The 20,922-nt window shown below is 41.0% G+C and overlaps 1 protein-coding gene across 4 annotated transcripts in view; it reads right to left on the bottom strand.

The window, feature by feature from the left end:
- Nucleotides 1-251: 251 nt before the first annotated feature.
- Nucleotides 252-20,922, bottom strand: part of MYRIP (myosin VIIA and Rab interacting protein) — a 717,726-nt gene continuing 697,055 nt past the window's right edge. For all 4 annotated transcript variants that reach the window (XM_056520618.1, XM_056520619.1, XM_056520621.1 and 1 more), the window contains 2 exons: nt 18,782-18,900; nt 252-6,029 (listed from right to left, as the gene is read on the bottom strand). In XM_056520618.1, the coding sequence (XP_056376593.1) occupies nt 5,997-6,029; nt 18,782-18,900 (152 nt within the window). In that variant the 3' untranslated portion in view covers nt 252-5,996. The remainder of the gene's footprint in view (nt 6,030-18,781; nt 18,901-20,922) is intronic.

Here is a 20,922-nt window from a genome sequence, read left to right on the forward strand (position 1 = left end):
ACATGGCCGTGAGTGTGGCCGACAATCAAATGCAACCAGAAAAAATACTGAACGTCCGTCACAGAAAAGGTCAGTAAAAAACAGATATGCTGTGGACAGATGTATAACATGTGAATTACAAAAGTGCTAAACTCTAGCACACTAGATAGAGTACCCCTTTAAATGTTTGCACAGCACTGCATGTTATTTACATCATGCAGTTTTCCTTCACTTAAAGTTCCATTAAATAAACACGCAGACACATATTTAATTATGTCAATTTTTATCTCTCTGAAGATTGCATTTGTAATCAAGGCTGTTTATTTTTCCGATAGTAATTTAGACCGACATGCATTTAATTACATCAGTTCCTCGAAACCTTCTTCATAATGTTCACGTTTCATATCTCATCCCAAACAGATGCTACAGGTGACATGAAAGCACACTGACTTACATTTCTTAAATGGAATAGATTTTGCTATATAGTCTTATTCTATATAACCTTTAAAATACTTTCATTTGTAAAAAAATTAATCTTGATATAAATATTAAAACTAAGAAGAATCACTTAATGGCAAAATAATTTTTTGGGTGATATAATATAATACCTGTGTTTGAACAGTAAACTCTTTTTACACGCATTTGGCACAAATAAATTCTCTTCATAAGATAAAACATGGATGATGTTTTGCAGTGCTTACACAGTACATAGTTTCTTTTCCGAAAATTTAACATCAGTACACTACAGTAGCTTAATTACATGCTTTTATGTGAGCCATTCTACAGTAACAATAAAGGGCAAAATGCATTGGTCAATTGATTTCCATTCGGATTAGTTAAAATCATCCACCGTTAGGTACATGACTGTCATTCACACATAAAAATTATAGTCATCACAAACAACATCATTGAACCTTCTGTCAATAAATAACTAGAAGCTCTTAGGAGAGAACAAAATGGTGTGCAAAATGCTTCAACAGAATTTTGGGCACAATAGGGCGAATGTACAACTGGCATACCTACTCTATTGATAACACTGGTTCCACATCATGCTCATACATGTTATCAGGAAAACGAAAAAATGATTATGATTGTCAAGTATGTAAAAATATTTCTTTTTCAGATTAGCCCCAGAATCACATTATTTATATAAATAGGAAGTCATAATTATATATGAAATGTTATGATTATTTATTGTGTAGCTTAATCATTATGATGACTAGTATATACCATAGCAATAATCCCCTCATCTTACATCCATGCACCCTAGGATAGCTACCAAAATCTTAAAGGGAATGTGTCATATAAAAATGACCTATTGTTTAAAGCAAGGTAAAAGCAGGCACGCCATTGATCAGTGCTCACCACTCCATAAGTGCAGGCTGCTGAGGGTGTCTGCACTATTGGAACACCAATCTGATGACCCAGATGCAAGTAAGGACCCTCTGCTCATCCTATGAGCTTATCGGGACACTGTGATTTGACATGGTGGTCCTGATCGTCTCCCCTGAGTAACCCGCAATAGATTTTAACACATTTAAATGCTGTTACCCATTCTCATTGCGGCGTCTAAAGGGTTAACGCTGGACATCCTCCCCGATTGGTGAGATCCAGCACTAGTCATGAGTCTCAGCTCCTGAGCTTGCTTCATATATTACAAAATTACATAGCAGCTGGAAAACCAATGTGCTTTTGGTGCCTAGGCACAGGAAACATGTCAGTATCTGTCTGCTATGTAATTTTGTAATACTTGGACTATTCAAATAAAGAAATATATTTTAACTGCACCTGATAGATCCCTCCATTTGTTACTGCTATAGCATTTCTGGTGTCTGAGATCGAGAACATGGGATCCGTGCAACAGTGGGACAAAACTCAATTGCAGGGTGAGCCTGACAACACTTTCTGTGTTTGCAGTCATTAATTGCTACATTGCCGTATAGCTAACATCACAGAGAACTGTCACCAGGATGTATAAATTATTACCACAATGAGGTACATGTAAATACATTTACAAGTGTATGGCTATTGGTACCCGGCAGTGTAGCATACCTGAAAAAAAAACTAAGTTATAAAAATTCCCTTTATTCCTTGAAGTGTCCACTGGGTGTAATCTGTCTTTAAGTGTCCTGCCAAGCCAATGCATCATTGATAAAAGTTAATTACATCTCTGTCATCATCTATAGGCCTCTTCAAAACTCACGAGTTCTTAGTTTAGCAGTACACCAGCAAATGGGCATTGGGAATTCTCTTTTATGGGTAGAGTAATTGATCCAAAATGGGAGATATAGGAGGTGACATCAACATCGGCGATGCATGGGCTGGTTGTGAGGCAATTGGGAAGACTAGATATGCACAGCAGACACTTCAGAGTGAAGGAGTGTATGGCATAGGAATAACAACAAATGGTTAGATACTGCTCACCAATTTCCAATGTACAGCTCCAAGGGCTTCGGTATTCCAGGTACACAAGAACACAGTCTTATGTGGAGCAATGCAAGACCAACATACTCCAAAGGAAATAAATCTAACAGGAAAGAATATCTGGCACTCAATGGAATGAAGATATAAAACCTTCAGGATGGAATGAAGATATAAAACTTCCAACTTTATTCAAATCATAGTTAAAAAAAAACATAAGTCCGGATGAATCATTACATTAAAAACCAACGTTTTTTGCTGCCCTTTGTCTAGCTTTAAACAAAGGTACCTTTGGCAACGAATAAATAGTATCTAGAGAGTAAGTTTTGCCTACTTCATCGGGTTTTACACCTGTATATCCAACCAAAGGGGCATAGAGCTATACACCCTCTCCATACCAAAACAAAATAAACATACACATTGGCCCTCATTTACTAAGCTCTGTTCAACAGGTTTTGTTGGGTTGTTTTTGTCACACTCGGTTTGCGATATGGGCTGCGCCATTGTGCTCCAGAATGCAGCATAATGTGCCGGTAAAAAACCACAAAACCAACTAAAATCAAATAAAACCTAACAATAGAGGAGTGGCAACACATGTGCATAAGAATCATACATATTTATTAAATGCTACCTGTCATTAGTTATAAAAACTAATATTTACACACATCTCGGGTGTCACACATGGCACACAACCTTGATAGAGCAGCCACGTTTCACAGTCATTTATAGGATGTATCTTGACCAAAGCAACTGGGAGATAAAAATGTTACCCACTGTGTTGTTTCTCTTGGCAACAGGCTTTTTTAAAGACGTGCTCCAAGGTGCTATCACAGCACAGGTCCCATCACAGTACTGGTAAAACTGTGTTAATGATATTTACAATCTCTGTATACTCCTTACTGAATTTAGTAGAGAAAACCAAAGAATTTTAAATTTTTTGTTTCTCTTTTCTACCTTCATATTAATACGCTGATTTAGGTGTTAATGCTGTTCTATTTCTGGCTTGTGATATGATCCCTGATGGGTACCTTCTATTTTTCAATCACCTACAGGCTCTGGCAAATTTCCCTAACAGCAAGTTTTTTATTATGTGTTTTTCATGTGCGCTTTTGACATGTAGGATTGAATTTCTAGATATGTCCTCCCTGTGTCAATTTGTTTATAGTATTATTCCCTGTTAGTAATACATCTAAAATGACATGTTTTTGGAATCAGAAGTGAGGGTAAATTTATTCTCATTGAATTAATGTAACTGAGAAATTGTTGGTGTCTATCTGAAATTCATGTTCCCTGCCACACCGTCAAGACATTATCAATGTAAGATCCATACCAAGCGTCACTGCAAGTAACTGCTATCGAACACGTCTCTAGACTACTATGTGGTAGAGATTGGATTACAAAGATCCACATTACGGAGGTGTTTTGGATTCTCAAACTAGAAACACGCCTCCCAAAAGAGTAACATTTTCCCACTGATGTGATGTATTTTTATTAATTCTACCCTGATACACATTTATACTGTATTAAGGGAGAACTAGGTTGAGTAAAAAATTACATATTTTTGTGATAAAAAATGTATTAATATATGTATCTATAAAACCTATAGTATCTGTATTTAAATGTGTATAAATGTACAGGTAATTGCAGAATCATGTTCTCTTTTGACAGTTTTTGGTGTGTTTTCCCACAGTTCTTTTTCACTTCGGTTATTATTTTTTGTTTTCTTTTGATTACATCTTTAGTTTTTTTCTTTGATCTGACAAATTATGATTATGACAGTACTTATGAGCTTTGTTTCACTCGTCTAGAACACTAATATAAGTATCCTTGTAAGTAGGTGAAACGCTAGCAGAATTTGTGAACAATGGGGGTAATTTGTCAAAACCTGTGGAGAGGCAAAGTTGCCCAGTTGCCCATAGCAACCAATCAGCTTGCTTCTTACATTCTTAACAAGGCCTCTGAAAAATGAAAGAAGCAATCTGATTGGTTGCTATGGGAAACTGGGCAACTTTGCCTCTGCACAGGTTTTGATAAATCTCCCCCAATGTGTATGCTTATTTCATTCTGGTATGGAGAGGGTGTATAGCTCTATGTCCTTGTGGTTGTATATAGAGGTGTTTAAAAGGAAAACTGTCACCCTGATCACCCACACTAAACCCAATACACATGGTTATAGTGTGGGTGACCAGTGTCACATACCAAATTCGGTCCAGTGGTTCCAGTGATTTTGTCCGGAGAAGTTTCCATGCTCATGAGACATGCGACTTACGTCACTAGGACATAAGAGCTGTCTAAAATGAACAGAGCATGCGCTCCTGCCTCAGAGCGCAGATTATGAATATGCTAATAGAGGGAGATTGATTCAGGAGACAGAAATAAGCAGGGGGCCGGCAGCTGGCAGGGCCACGCCTCCAGCGTGCAATTAACTGAACTGAACATGGAAACTTCTCCGGGCAATATCACAGGAACCACTGGACTGAATTTGGTATGTAACATGTCTTTCGACTCCTGGTCACCCACACTATGTATTGGGTTTAGTGTGGGTGATCAGGGTGACAGTTTTCCTTTAACCTGCTGAAATGAGCGAAACTTACTTTGTAGATACTATTTATTAGTTTCCAAAGGTACATTTGCTTAAAACTTGACAATGGTTAGTGAAACACGTTGTTTTTTTATGTAATGGTCTGTCCAAACATATTTTCTAACTATGATTTCAATAAAGTTTCTTTTTTATATCTTCATTCCATTAAATGTTGGATATCCTTTCCTGTTGGATTTTTTTTCCTTGGTAGTTTGTTTGATCTACTGGCGTAGGAATGTTTATAGCTTATTCTGCCCTACTGGGAACTGACAGCCATACATTTGTAAATGTATTTACATTGGTAAAAGTCTAGTGGTAGTGGTTTTTAGGGGCAAAACTTTGTGACACGTTCCCTGTAACCTCCTTTTATTCTTGTCTAATGATGGTATATAGAAGAATTAACTTAATGATATGTGTTAGTTGCATTTATCTTTTTACTACTAACATTGGTCTACTTAAATTTTATTTCATTTCTGTCAATATCAACTAAGAATATTGGGGGCAGCTATTGAAATTAGAAAACAAGAATCAAAATTAATTTAAAATATAAATTGCTGTTTTTCAGTAGTCAAAATGTAAAGTAAAAAATAGAATGATAACAATATAAGACTTGTCAGACACATTTTGAAATACACGTTAACAACAAAAACATTTGTCTTACATTTAATTTGGCAAACTTGTATGAACACACCAAACATAAAGATACAAAACCAGATTTTGTTAGCATATTACTGTACCAGGACAGAAATAAAAAAAAAAAGTGCATAATATAACAGAGAGCCTTTCTTGAAACTCAATAACCTTTTTCCGGTGTCTCCAAAGAACTTAAGGCAGAGTTCCACTTAGCAGACCATAATGTTGACCATTCCTGGTGAGGTATCTGGACTTAGCCTGGAATCGTAGGCGCTGTAACATCACACAAGGATCCATTTTTTATGGAGAATAAAATGGCTGTCAAGCGAAGGCACTCTTGTGTACGCTTTAGGCATTATACTTTTTTGGCAGTATAAGTATGTTAATACATTATGGTGGATCCTTTAGTAGGTTCCTGAAACAAAAAACATACATTTACGACTTTCATGTTTTAACTATCTGATTTCTAAAAAAAAAAAAAAAAAGGCAATTGTTTGTACCATAAATAAACTCTTATTCCATGTCAAGCCATTTTACTGTGCAGGAATTATTAAACCAGAAATATCAGAAGTGATAACATGGATTACCCAAGAAGCAGAATATGCATAGCCCCCCAAAAAATTATTTGGTCACTTCTTGGCTATGCTTAATATGTGTTGGCTACTAGAGATGAGTGATTTTTTTATTTTTTATTTGGTTCGGTCCAAATTTATTCACGGCAAATCGCTATTAAAAAGGGCTATTTCTAAAGAGAGCCTCAATAGGGTGTAGAACACTTTGCCTTGCCATAACACGCATAGGGAGTGTACTGTGTTAGTGAAATAATACTGTTATGGAGTATGACATGCAGATTAGAGGCATCGCTATTAGAATCACTGTCACGGAGGGGCACAATGACAGAGCCTGGAGGTGGCATCAGTATGAGGAGACCATATAGTGTCTGAATGACACAGCGTGAAGAGAGCAGCAGAATGAGGAGACCATATAGTGCCTGAATAACAGCGTGGAGATGGTGGCAACATGAGGACACCATATAGTGGCTGAATGACCCAACCTGGAGGTAGCAACAGCCTGACGAGACCATAGGGCCTCACAATTGAAAAGATTAAAGGGGTTCTCCACTGCCTTAACCTACTTGTGGCAGTTAGTTAGTACTGTGGCTATATGTTATTATGGCTTTTTTTTTCCGGTTCCGGACTGATGTCATTACAAAGTAGAATTGGTGGCGCAAAAAATAAGTCATCATATGGATTTTTAGATGCAAAATTTAAAGAATCATGTTTTTGTATAAAATGGAAAAACCTTAAGGGGTTAAAACAGTATTTGTCTAGAACAGCAGCAGGTGTGTACTTTTGGCTGGCCTTTCACAGTAACTAGGCCCTTAAGACTTTAACAGAATCAAAATAGTACACCACACAGTGCAGCACACAGTACACCCAAAATTGCACTTTCTCTCTCAATCTCTCTTCCTTCCCTATCAGTGCTTCAAAGCTGGATTTGGGCTTGAGGTGAATCACTGCTGTAAAAATGCTTTTCTGTGCAACACACTGCTCTCTGTCCCTCTCTCTCTTCAATAAACTGCTGAAGTGACTGGCCGCATGATGGCTGCCAATAATATAGGGCTGTGACATCAAGGGGGTGGCTGGCTGCTGATAGGCTGCATGCTGCATGTGATTTAGGTTCATCCCGTCTACCCGTTTTCCCGCCTTCCCAGAGTTCCTTGCCCCATGTACTGACATGTGGATCCGCCATCTTAGATGCCCTGGAGCCTGGACCGCACAAAATGGAGTTTAATGAAGCGATTTGTGCGATCGAATCACGGCTATATTCAAATTAGTTGCAAATTTTCCCTGAAATTTGTAACGATTTCGGATTCATCAGATTCGATTCACTCATCCCTATTGACTACCTGCCATCAGGTAGTGAAAGATTTAATTGTTAAAAGCATAATTGACCTTTATGAATTAGTTTACATGGACCACAGTTTTAACCCCTTTACTTAATAGCCTGTTTTGACAAAGGCAAATTTTCTAAATCTGACATGCGCCCACTTATTTGCTAATAACTTTTGAACGCTTTTACTTATGAAACTGATTGTTTTTTCATGACATATTGTACTTAAAGGGGTACTTTGGCGCTAAGACATCTTATCCCCTATCCAAAGGATAGGGGATAAGATGCCTGATCGCGGGGGTCCCACCGCTGGAGACCCCCGTGATCTTGCACACAGCACCCCGTTATAATCAGTCCCCGGAGCACATTCGCTCCGGGTCTGATTACTGGCGATCATGAGGGCCGGAGCACTGTCACGCCTCCTCCCATAGGCTTTCATTGAGGGGGCGGAGCGTGACGTCACACGGGGGCAGGGCCGTGACGTCACAATGCTTCGGCCCCCGTGATCGCCAGTAATCAGACCCGGAGCGAACATGCTCCGGGGACTGATTATAACGGGGTGCTGCGTACAAGATCACGGGGGTCCCCAGCGGCGGGACCCCCGCGATCAGGCATCTTATCCCCTATACTTTGGATAGGGGATAAGATGTCTTAGCGCCGGAGTACCCCTTTAACATTAGTGGTAAATTTGGAGTGATATATTTAGCGATTTATGTAAAAATAACAACCATAATTCAGCAAAAAAAAATTTAAAATTTGCATCTTTCTAGACTCTACATTTTCTGCTTGTACGATAAATAGTCATACCCCAACAAATTAATGATTAATTCACATCTACAATATGTCTACTTTATGTTTTCATCATTTGATAAATTTGATAAACATTCTTTTACTTTTTTAGAATGTTAGAAGCTTTATAAGTTTAGCAGCAATTTTCCAGATTTTCAAGAAAATGTCAAAATCTGATTTTTCAGGCACCAGTTCAGTTCTGAAGTGGAATTGAGGCGCCTGTATGTTAGATACCCCCATAAATCACCCCATTTTATAAACTGCACCCCTTAAAGTAGTCAGAATTACATTAAATAAGTTTATTAAACCTTTAGGCGTTTCACAGAAATGAAAGCAAAGTGGAGGCTGAATTTAAAATGTCATTTTTTTGCAGATTTGTTTTCTGTAACACAGTAGGTGTTAACAGAGAAATACAACCCAAGATTTATTCCCTGAATTCTGATGTATTTAGAAATATCCCATATGTGGCCTTTGTGCGCTAGGTGTCTCTCACACAGGCCTCAGACATGAAGGCATGTCGTGTGGATTTTGGGGAGTCCTTTTAGTTTAGGATATTTTGTAGAAATCATATAAAGTCGCAGAGGCCTTGGGGTACAAAACATTTTTGGGGAGACAAGTTGACGCTTTCATTGTTACTAGAGATGTGCAAATCGAAGCTGACGAACCCGAATTTGTTACGAAGTTCATGAAATATTCGATTTGCAACAAATGCGAATATCGCTGCAATTCTATAGCGCAAATCTCTTCATTAAATTCCATTTACTGCGGTCCTGGGGCAAGGAACGCTGGGAAGGCGGGAAGGCAAGGTGGGAAGGGAAATAGGCGGGAAGACCCTGAATCACATGCAATCACCCCTGTGATGTCACAGCCCTATTTATTCGGCAGCCATTTTGTGGATCATAATTTCATTCATTACCACTGCAGAGAGATAGGACGGACATCGCTGTGTTACACAGAAAAGCTTGTCGCAGCAGCGTTCACCTCTACTGCAGGAATTAAAGGGGTATTCCAGGCAAAATCTTTTTTTATATATATATCAACTTAAAACAGTTAAACAGATTTGTAAATGACTTCTATTAAAAAATCTTAATCCTTCCAATAGTTATTAGCTTCTGAAGTTTTCTGTCTAACTTCTCAATGATGATGTCACGTCCCAGGAGCTGTGCATGATGGGAGAATATCCCCATAGGAGCTGGACAGCTCCCTGGACGTGAGTCATCAGAGAGCTGTTAGACAGAAAACAACAACTCCACTTCAGAATCTAATAACTATTGGAAGGATTAAGATTTTTTAATAGAAGTAATTTACAAATCTGTTTAACTTTCCGGAGCCAGTTGATATATATAAAAAAGTTTTGGCCTGGAATACCCCTTTAACCACTCAGTCACTGTGAACAGCATTGTATTACAGAGAGGGGAAGATAGCTGTGTGTTGCCTCAGCTGCAGAAACATTTTCACAGGAGGGAGAAATAATTTTTTAGGGCAAATCTGTGTCTTTGTTCCACAACAACTGGTCTGCTGGTTTTACTAGTCTGTAGATGGTATAATCCATACCCAGCAGTCCATTCCTAATAGTATTTGAGAGAGATCCTTTTTGCAATTTTGGGTATAGTACACAATGACTGTGTGCTCCAGCATTGTTGTGTATTGCTGGTGCTGTGGGCAATTAAAAAAAAAAATGTTTTAGAGTACTGTAGCGCATTTTTCTGCCCTCATAAGTGAATACCACATAGCTACATCTAAGTAGTGTACTATTTTGTACCTGTTAATCTGTCAAGTGCCTACATACTGTGAAAGTACAGCCAAAAGTAATCACCGGCTGGTGTTTTACTCAAATATTTTTTTTAATGTACAGTAGCGCATTTTTCTGCCCTCATAAGTACATACCACATACATACATCTAAGTAGTATAATATTTTGCGCCTGTTAATCTGTCAAGGGCCTACATACTGTGAAAGTACAGCCAAAAGTAATCAGCGGCTGGTGTTTTACAAAAATACGTTTTTTAGCGTGCTGAAGTGCATTTTTCTGCCCTGTCTATTTCACCACAAATAGTCTGCTGGTTATACTAGTCTGTAGACGGTATTATACATACCGACAGTATATTCCTAATAGTCTGTGAAAGAGCGCAATTTTGTGTTTAGTACACAGCGACTGTGTGCTGCAGCACTGTTGTGTACTGCTGGTGTTGTGCAACAATACATTTTTTAAGCGTCATGTAAGGAGCCAGCCAGAGCTCCTTACATGACAGTGTGCTCAGCCTATCACCATCCAAAGCAGAACATCGCCGCGGCCGGTGATACACTAACAGCTCTGTGACGTTACCGTCCCCAGGAAGCAACAGGGGAATGTTTAGTTTGTTTATTTTAATATGTAGAATTCATGCAGTACAGATGTCCTTTATTCTGTCAAGGGCTTAGATACTGTGAAAGTCCAGGCAAAAGTAATCACTGCCTCATGTTTTAATAAAATACTCCAGGCTGTGCCATTCAGACACTATATGGTTTCCTCATGCTTCAGCCACCTCCAGGCTGTGCCATTCAGCCACTATATGGTCTCCTCATGCTTCAGCCACCTCTAGGCTGTGACAATAAACCACTATAGAGTCTACTCATGATACAGCCACCTCCAGGCTGTGTCATTCAGATAATATATGGTTTACTGATGCTGCTGGGCCTGGGCCTAAAATTTTTTATGGTAGCACTAGCTACCATAAATCTTCAATTGAAATGTCAAAACTCATCTTTTAATCTTAGGGATTGTGAAGCCCTAGTGTCTACTCATGCTGCTGCCAGCTCCAGGCTGTGTCATTCAGGAACTATATGGTCTCTTCATGCTTCCAACACCTCCACTCTGTGTCATTTAGCCACTATATGGTCTCCTCATGCTGCCAACACCTCCATGATGTGTCATTTAGCCACTATAATGATTGAGGTCGTTCGTCATGCGATATAAATGACATGTTAACTTTACTCTGCAGGTTGATACAGTTATGGCGATACCAAATTTCTAAACTTTTTTTCATATTTTAGTTCATTTATAGCATAAAAACTATTTTTGTAAAATAAATCACGTTTGTAAGTCCCAATATTCTGTGAGCCATAACTTTTTTATTTTTTTCACTGACGCAATTGTGTGTGGACTCTTTTTTTGCGGGACATGTTGACCTTTTTGGGGGGACTATTTTATTATTAATTTCCAAATTTTTTTTTTCACATTTTTTTCAAATATTTATTTTTTCTTCACTTTTTAATTTTTTTATACTTTTTTTTTTCACTTTTTTTTAAAATTATTGTACACATAATTCAATGGAAAAAATAAGAAAAAATCTCAGCTCACCACCCCTAGGACAACATTCACATTGATGTGTAGACGATCAGCAGGTCAGTGGATATCGGGAGCACGGAGGCACCGGGCCGTATTCCGTAATAACACAACTGAAGCAAAAGGAGGGATGTATCCAGCTCACCGAAAAATTATAATTAAAACGTAACTTTTACTGTTTTAGTCCCAAACAGTAAAAGTTACGTTTTAATTATAATTTTTCGGTGAGCTGGATACATCCCTCCTTTTGCTTCAGTTATAATTCAATGGAGTACACATTTGTACTCCATTGAATTATGCCTATGTCTGTAATAGACATAGGATAGATCAATCTCTACCTTAGGTAAAGACTGATCTGTTGCCATGACAACAGAGGCCACTGTCAGTCCTCCGATTACCATGGCAACCATCGGCGCTCTGCTTTCATTTTGCAGAGCGCCGATCGGTGACAGAGGGAGCTCCCTCCCTCTGTTACCCTAATAGATGCTGCGGCCACAGTGACTGCAGCGTCTACAGGGTTAGCTCAGGATTGGAGCACAGCTCCAATCCTGAGGGATGTGGGTGGCTTCCACCGACGGGGCCCCCCTCACCACCAATCGCTTCACTGTGTGAAGCGACAGAGGAGAAGGGGAAGGAGGAGACCCCCTCCAGATCCCTGCTATTGGTCCATCTGCACTGACGGACCAATAGTAGCGATTGCCGGCCAGAGACCGCTGTGATTGGTCCCTGGCCGGCTTCAGGGAGGCCCGGCTGTGCAGCACAGCCGAGCTCAATAAACTGTCACAGCGCCCGGCAGCGTTGTGACAATTTATTTCCATCAGGTACATGTACCTCATGTTGCGGGAAGTCTCCGCTAATCATCAGGTACATGTACCTGATTTAGCATAAACTGTACATGTTTCTGTTCTAGAAATATTAACTAAATCAATAATGCTTTTGTGGAACATTCTTGTTACTTGTTAGAATAAAACACTGATTTATGTACACTAATACAGTGGTCCCTTAAATGGGTACTCCACCCTTGGACATCTTATCGCCTATCCAACGGAGAAGGGGTAAGATGTCTGATCGCAGACGATCTCTGGGCCGGCACCCCTGATGTTCTAAACATTCATGTTTAGAATGCTGGGTTTGGATGACTATGGTCATGATGTCACAACATGCCCCATCCATTCATGTCTATAGTAGGGGGTGCGAAGAGCGATCACGGCCACCCGAACCCAGCATTTGGAACATAAATGTTCAGCACATCGGGGTAACAGCTCAGAGATCAAGCCACTGGGCCCCACTGCGATTAGACATCTTATCCCCTATCCTTTGGATTGGGAATAAGATGTCCAGAGGCGGAGTACCTCTTTATGTTACAATATTAATTGGTTCCAGGATGACCATTGTATGTTGAGACCATAACTCTATAGTAATTTGGTAGTTGGTTCTGAAGCACCCAAAATGTCATCCAAAAAAAGGAAAAGGTGCGGATTAATTTAAAATAAGTAGATAACTAATACAGATAAAGCAAGTCCTTACATATAAAAGTAAGAAAAATCTGCTGGAGGCTGTACATCACTGTCTATGTAGAAGACAGGAGCTTTTTCAGGGTCCTGTATAGTACACACAGTGTTCCAATAAAGTTAAATGGTGCCACTCCCACCTGGTGTCCAAAGGAGCCACTAACCCTAGCACAGGTAAAGAGTAATACAGAACATGTAGTACCTCCCTGTACTGTACAGCCAGATGCACTTGAGTAATACAGGTGTTTTACCAGTGAAATGCCCATTCTGGTCAATTCAATTCTACTAGCCATTGACACATTTTGCAGATCTGTCTGTACTGTCTGTACCATTGTATGTTGAGTATGGTTTCAAATTACAATGGTCCAGAAAAGACCATTCATTGTATGTTGAAAAAATTGGAACCTGAGCCTTTTGTAAGTTTGGGGACCACTGTAATAATAAGTCCTTTGTTTATATAGCACCAATTTATTTTGCGTTTCACATAGATTGTCATCACTCACTTTTGTCCCTGTCCCCAAAGAGGCTCACAATCTAGATTCCAAATGGACTTATCATTATGTTTAAGAGTGTAGGAAGAAATCAGATAGCTTGGATAAAACCCACACACACTGGGAGATCATACAAACTCATTGCAGATTATTTTATGATAATGCTTAGGCTGGGTTCACACTACGTTTTGTCCCATATGGGACCGCATACGGCAGGGGGAGCTGAAAACTTGCGCTCCCGTATGTGGTCCCGTATGTAATTCATTTCAATGAGCTGACCGGAGCGAAAACGCTGACTCCGATCGGCTCATTTTTGCCCCGTATGCAGTTTTCCCACTGCACCTAAAATCATGGTCGACTACGATTTAAGGTACGGTGGAAAACCACATACGGGGCAAAAATGAGCCGATCGGAGTCAGTGTTTCACTCCGGTCAGCTCATTGAAATGAATTACATACGGGACCGCATGCGGGAGCGCAAGTTTTCAGCTCCCCTGCCGTATGCGGTCCCGCATGGGACAAAACGTAGTGTGAACCCAGCCTTATACAATCTAAGTAAACATTTAGGCCCAGATTTATCAAACTGTGTGAGCGTAAAAATGTAGTCATTTTCCCACAGCAACCAATCACAGCTCAGCTAATGAGCTCTGGTAAAGTGAAAGCTGAGTTGTGATTGGTTGCTGTGAAAAAAAATCACTCCATTTTTTCTCTCAGACAGTTTGATAAATCTGGGACTTAGTGAATGTATAAACCTATCTCATATAAGATTGCCACAGAGGGTGTGTAAAATGTGATCTAATAGAGCCACCAGTGTAATCCCACCCATTACAGATTGAAACACCCTCGATCCTGGCTCATTATTGTCCCCTCACACAGGGGAGAATCAATTAACCAAAAGTGGGCATGTTTACACCTGGTATGGGTGGCATTACACCAGTGGCTCCATGACTTAACCTTTTGGGGGCCAAAAGCGTACTTTAAGCTCTAGTCCCGCTCCACTTCTATGACGCGGGGTCACGGGCTGACCCCGCATCATAGCGGGGTGGTCCCAGTGGCTATCAATGGCCGGGACCCGTGTTTAATGCCGGACACCACCAATCACTGTGATGCCCGTCAATAACCCCTTAGATGCGGCGATCAAAGTTGATCGCCGCATTTAAAATGAAAAAAAAAAAAAGCATTCCCGGAAGCTCAGGACGATGGGAGGAGGGCCCTTACCAACCTCCTTACCGTCCGATCTCCGCTGTGATGCTCCTGCCTGGCTCACCAGGCTGGAGCTATCAAGCACAGATGACACTGGTCAATGCTATGCTATGGCAAATCTTTGAACAGTGTATGCAATCAGAAGATGGCACGTAATAGTCCCCTATGGGGAATAAAAAAATGGTGTAATAAAAGTGAAAAAAAAAATTAATAAATGTAAATTAACTCTTTCCATACTAAAAGTTTAAATCACCCCCCTTTTCACAAATTCCATATAAAAAAATATGTAAAAAATATGTATGTGGTATTGCCGTATACATAAATGTCTGAACTATAAAAATATAATGCTAATTAAACTTCATGGTCAATGGTGTACACGTAGAAAAATTCCAAAGTCCAAAATTGCGTATTTTTGGTCTCTTTGTATACCCTAAAATTCTTTTATAAAAAGCGATCAAAAAGTCCCATCAAAACAAAAATAGTACCAATAAAAACTTCAGATCATGGCGCAAAAAAGTTATAGGGGTCAGAAAATGACAATTTTAAACATACTCATTTTGGTGCATGCAGTTATAAATAGTAAAATAAAATAAAACCTATATAAATTAGGTATCCTTGTGACCGTATGGACCTACAGAATAAAAATAGGGGGTTATTTTTAACGAAAAGTGCACTGCATAGAATCGGGAGCACCCAAAATTTACAAAATGGCATATTCTTTTTCAATTTTGCCCCACAAATAAGTTTTTTTTATGGTTGCGCTGTAGATTTTTTTGTGAAATTATTGATAGTATTACAAAGTAAAATTTGGGGTGCAAAAAACAAGCCCTAATATGTGTCAGTAGGTGGGAAATTGAAGTGCTGTGATTTTTAGAAGGTGAGGAGGAAAAAACGAAAGTGCAAAAACACATCCAAAGTGTTTTTATTGTTATTTTGTAGCTATGCCCCTCCATTCCTTAATTGTCAAATGGGTGAGAACTTGATGGGCACTGTCAGATACAAAAACTTCATGTTGTACATCTTGGCAAAACATTAGTAACCTTTCTACAAAAAGAAAATTTTCTTTTCTTCTTTATAGAAATCATGTCTTATAAAATCATGTCTTTGTCCAAGCTGAAGCACAGGCATGGACAAAGTCCAAGTGATCAAGTGAGGGTGGGCTAGCTCTCCTCTGTGCTCTCTCCTGTCTGATAGGACTCCTCTGTGCTCACTCCTGTCTCATAGTACTCCTCTGTGCTCCCACCTGTCTCATAGTACTCCTCTGTGCTCTCTCCTGTCTGGCAGCACTCCTCTGTGCAATCTCCTGTCTTATAGCACTCCTCTGTGCTCTTTCCTGTCTGATAGTACCCCTCTATGCTCTCTCCTGTCTGAAAATACTCCTCTGTGCTCTCTCCTGTCTGATAGGACTCCTCTGTGCTCTCTCCTGTCTGATAGCACTCTTCTGTGCTCTCTCCTGTCTGATAGCACTCCTCTGTGCTCTCTCCTGTCTGATAGTACTCCTCTGTGCTCTCTCCTGCCTGATAGTACTCCTCTGTGCTCTCTCCTGTCTGATAGGACTCCTCTGTGATCTCTCCTGTCTGATAGGACTCCTCTGTGCTCTCTCCTGTCTGATAGCACTCCTCTGTGCTCTCTTCTGTCTGATAGCACTCCTCTGTGCTCTCTCCTGTCTAAAAGCACTCCTCTGTGCTCTCTCCTGTCTGATAGCACTCCTCTGTGCTCTCTCCTGTCTGATAGCACTCCTCTGTGCTCTCTCCTGTCTGATAGCACTCCTCTGTGCTCTCTCCTTTCTGATAGCACTCCTCTGTGCTCTCTCCTTTCTGATAGCACTCCTCTGTGCTCTCTCCTGTCTGATAGTACTCCTCTGTGCTCTCTCCTGTCTGATAGCATTCCTCTGTGCTTTCTCCTGTCTGATAGCACTCCTCTGTGCTCTCTCCTGTCTGATAGCACTCCTCTGTGCTCTCTTCTGTCTGATAGCACTCCTCTGTGCTCTCTCCTGTCTGAAAGCACTCCTCTGTGCTCTCTCCTGTCTGATAGTACTAATCTGTGCTCTCTCCTGTCTAATAGCACTCCTCTGTGCTCTCTCTTGTCTATTATTACTCCTTTGTGCTCTCTCCTGTCTGAAAGCACTCCTCTGTGCTCTCTCCTGTCTGATAGTTCTCCTCTGTGCTCTCTCCTGTCTGATAGTACTCCTCTGTGCTGTCTCCTGTCTGATAGCACTCCTCTGTGCTCTCCTGTCTGATAGCACTCCTCTGTGTTCTCTCCTCTCTGATAGGACTCCTCTGTGCTCTCACCTGTCTGATAGTACTCCTCTGTGCTCTCTACTGTCTGATAGTACTCCTCTGTGCTCTCTCCTGTCTGATAGCACTCCTCTGTGCTCTCTCCTGTCTGATAGCACTCCTCTGTGCTCTCTCCTTTCTGATAGCACTCCTCTGTGCTCTCTCCTGTCTGATAGAACTCCTCTGTGCTCTATCCTGTCTGATAGTACTCCTCTGTGCTCTCTTCTGTCATATCAGACACAGAGGAGTGCTAGCCCACCCTCAATTACTGCCTGCCATGCCTGTGCTTCAGCTTGAACAAAGTCATGATTTTATAAGCCATGATTTCTATAAAAAGGGAATACATTTTTCTTATGACGTATATTAGAAATGTGCATGTTTTACCAAGATGTACAACATATAAAAGTTTTTGTATCTGACTGGTGCCAGAAAGTTACACAGATTTGTAAATGAAAATCTTTACCCTTCCAGTACTTATTAGCAGCTGTAGGCTACAGAGGAAATTCATTTTTATTTTTTTTTGTCTTGTCCACAGTGCTCTCTGCTGACACCTAATGCACGTATCAGGAACTGTCCAGAGCAGGAGAAAATCCCCAAAGCAGGCCTATCCTGCTCTGGATAGTTCCTGACACAGACAGAGGTGTCAGCAGAGAGCACTGTGGACAGGACAAAAAAAGAAATTCAAAAAGAAAATAATTTTCTCTGTAGTATACAGCTGCTAATAAGTACTGAAAGGATTGATATTTTTAAATAGAAGGAATTTACAAATCTGTTTAACTTTCTGGCACCAGTTCATTTAAAAAAAAAGTTTTCCACTGGAGTACCCCTTTAACTTACTTATGTCAATATCAACAAAGAATATGGGGGCAACTATTAAAAAAAGAAGTAAAGGGACCAGAGAATCAACCTTAGTTTACATTACAAATTACTTTTTTGCTCACATAAGGCTACAGATCTCACGGCCAACCGGGGAGCAGTGCGCAATGCCGTCCCTGGCTTATAACTTACGATTACAGCAGGTCTGAGGAGTAAGACCCAGTGCGATCAACAACTTTTGACTGACGTGTCAAAAGTTGTTTTTAATGACAGTAACATTTTAACAATATAGTCTGAAGATACTAATATATATCTAGGTTGCAGCTTAGTTGCATTGAAGTAAAGGACAAATGCTGTTTTTAGAAAGTATCTATTTTTTTTAAGATCCAGAACAACAGATTTAAAAGGAGTAGTGTGCTTAAAAGTATTGCCGGCCCGTTGTGCCCGGGCTGAAAAAAAAAAACTTTAACTTACCTTCTCTTGTTCCCCCGTAGCGCGGATACAACTGTTCGGTCCTCCGGTCCGGTCTTCTTCCTTCTTCCGTGTGCCCAGATCATCATACTGCTCTCAGACTATCACCGGCCAAGGCAAGACATCGCTGCGGCAGGTGATAGGCTGAGTGCTGTGTGAAGTGCTTATGGAAGAAGGAAGATGACCGGAGGACCGAACAGCTGTAGCGGTGCTACGGGGGAACGGAGGAAAGTGAGTTAAAGTTTCTTTTCTTTTTTCAGCCCTGGCACGAGGGACTGGAAATACGTTTCAGTACACCATTCCTTTAATACCCCTGACAAAAAATTGGAACTAAAACTCCTAGCTTATATTTTTCTGAAGCTTGCCTAATTATTATTGTATAGAAGCAACATACCATAACATCCTTGGCAGTACTCTTCCGTTCTTTAGTTCTTTGAGTTAAAGATCCTTGCAACACAAAATTTTTATTAAATGACCTTAGTGCAGTCATTGTTGGTAGTTCAGGTTCTTCATCTTTTCAGAGAAAGTAAAAAAAAAAAGACATTAATTAATTATTAACACTATTAACACTATTCTCATTACTAGCACCTCTGTTGTGTAATAGGAGTAAGGGTGCATTCACACCATGTATTTGCAAAACAGTTTCTGTATACATTTTCAATTTGAAAACCGTACGGAACCGTATTGAAAACCGTATGCATTGACTCTCCATTGAAAACCGTATGCCACACAATACATCCAATGGCATCCGTTTTGCCTCTTGTATGGTTTTGTCCAGTTTATCCCGTATCAAAAACCGTTGCCTACAACGGTGAAAAACCGTATATTGAAACCGCATACTGTTTTTTTTAACATGGAAGTCAATGGTAACCGTAATGAACTGTATGTGTGTGCGGTTCCATCCGGTTTGCACCATATGGTTTTTGACTTTGCACAGTTTTTTTTCCTTGGATTTCAATTAAACAAGTGAAACTTTATTCATAATGGAATGAAAAGTTAAAAATGTATATGTTTTTTTCTTAAAAAACAGATGCAACCGGTGCAGTGCCGTGGATTGCAATTTGCCTTAGAATGTAATGGAGTGACTCAGCAGTTTTCCCTGCTCAAGCGCCCCGCCTCCGTTACATTCTATAGGCTCACACTCGCACACCACCCCCCAACCATTGGTTACTGCGGGGGCTGGGGGGGGGGGGGGGGTGCGAGTGTCACATGACATTATTTAATACTCACCCATCGCAGCTCACGGCAGTCTCACTTGGGCTATCACAGGGAGAGGATCTCTCCCTGTGATAGCCTGAAGCTGCACGGAGCTCTCATAGCCTCTGTGGCCCGATTCGTAATCGGACCACAGAAGCTAATACTTTTACTGTTTTATTGCCTCCTGCCAGCGCTATTGTGATCCCTATGCCCGATAGCGCTGACAACCGCTTGCCTCCCTGCCCGCTGCTCTACTCCCCGTCCCCTGTTAACTCTCAGGGAACGGGGAACAGAAAGTAGAGCAGCGAGCGATCGCCATCGCTATCGGGATCCCTATGCCCGATAGCGATGTCAACCACTTGCCTCCCCGCCCGCTGCTCTACTCCCCGTCCCCTGTTAACTCTCAGGGAATGGGGAACAGAAAGTAGAGCAGCCGGCGCAGCTAAAGTAGTGCTACGCATGCGTGTGCAGCTAAGGTAGTACTGCACATGCGCAGCACTGCGCAAATAGCGTAGGTAGGTAGATTAGTGTAGGTTGTAATTTAGCATAGTTTATGCACCACAACTCCCAGCATGGGAGTTGTAGTTTAGGACAACAACTCCCAGCATGCCCAGACAGCTAAAGGCTGCCCAGGAATGCTGGGAGTTGTAGTTTAGGACTACAACTCCCAGCATGCCCATACAGCTAAAGGCTGCCCAGGCATGCTAGGAGTTGTAGTTTAGCTTAGATTAGACAGCGAAGGGACTACAACTCTCAGCATGCCCAGACAGCTTAAGGCTGCCCAGGCATGCTGGGAGTTGTAGTTTAGGACTACAACTCCCAGCATGCCCAGACAGGTAAAGGCTGCTCAGGCATGCTGGGAGTTGTAGTTTAGCTTAGATTAGACAGCGAAGGGACTACAACTCCCAGCATGCCCAGACAGCTTAAGGCTGCCCAGGCATGCTAATAGTTGTAGTTTAGAACTACAACTCCCAGCGTGCCCAGACAGCTAAAGGCTGCCCAGGCATGCTGGGAGTTGAAGTTTAGCTTAAATTAGACAGCAAAAGGACTACAACTCCCAGCATGCCCGGACAGCTAAAGGCTGCCCAGGCATGCTGGGAGTTGTAGTTTAGCTTAGATTAGACAGCGAAGGGACTACAACTCCCAGCATGCCCAGACAGCTTAAGGCTGCCCAGGCATGCTGGGCGTTGTAGTTTAGGACTACAACTCCCAGCATGCCCAGACAGCTAAAGGCTGCCCAGGCATGCTGGGGGTTGTGGTCCCATCAGCTAAACTACAACTCCCAGCATGCCCGGGCAGCCTTCAGCTGTGTGGGCATGCTGGGAGTTGTGGTCCCTT

The sequence above is a fragment of the Hyla sarda genome, chromosome 5 (genome assembly GCF_029499605.1).
Source record: "Hyla sarda isolate aHylSar1 chromosome 5, aHylSar1.hap1, whole genome shotgun sequence".
Classification (NCBI taxonomy): Eukaryota; Metazoa; Chordata; class Amphibia; order Anura; family Hylidae; genus Hyla; species Hyla sarda.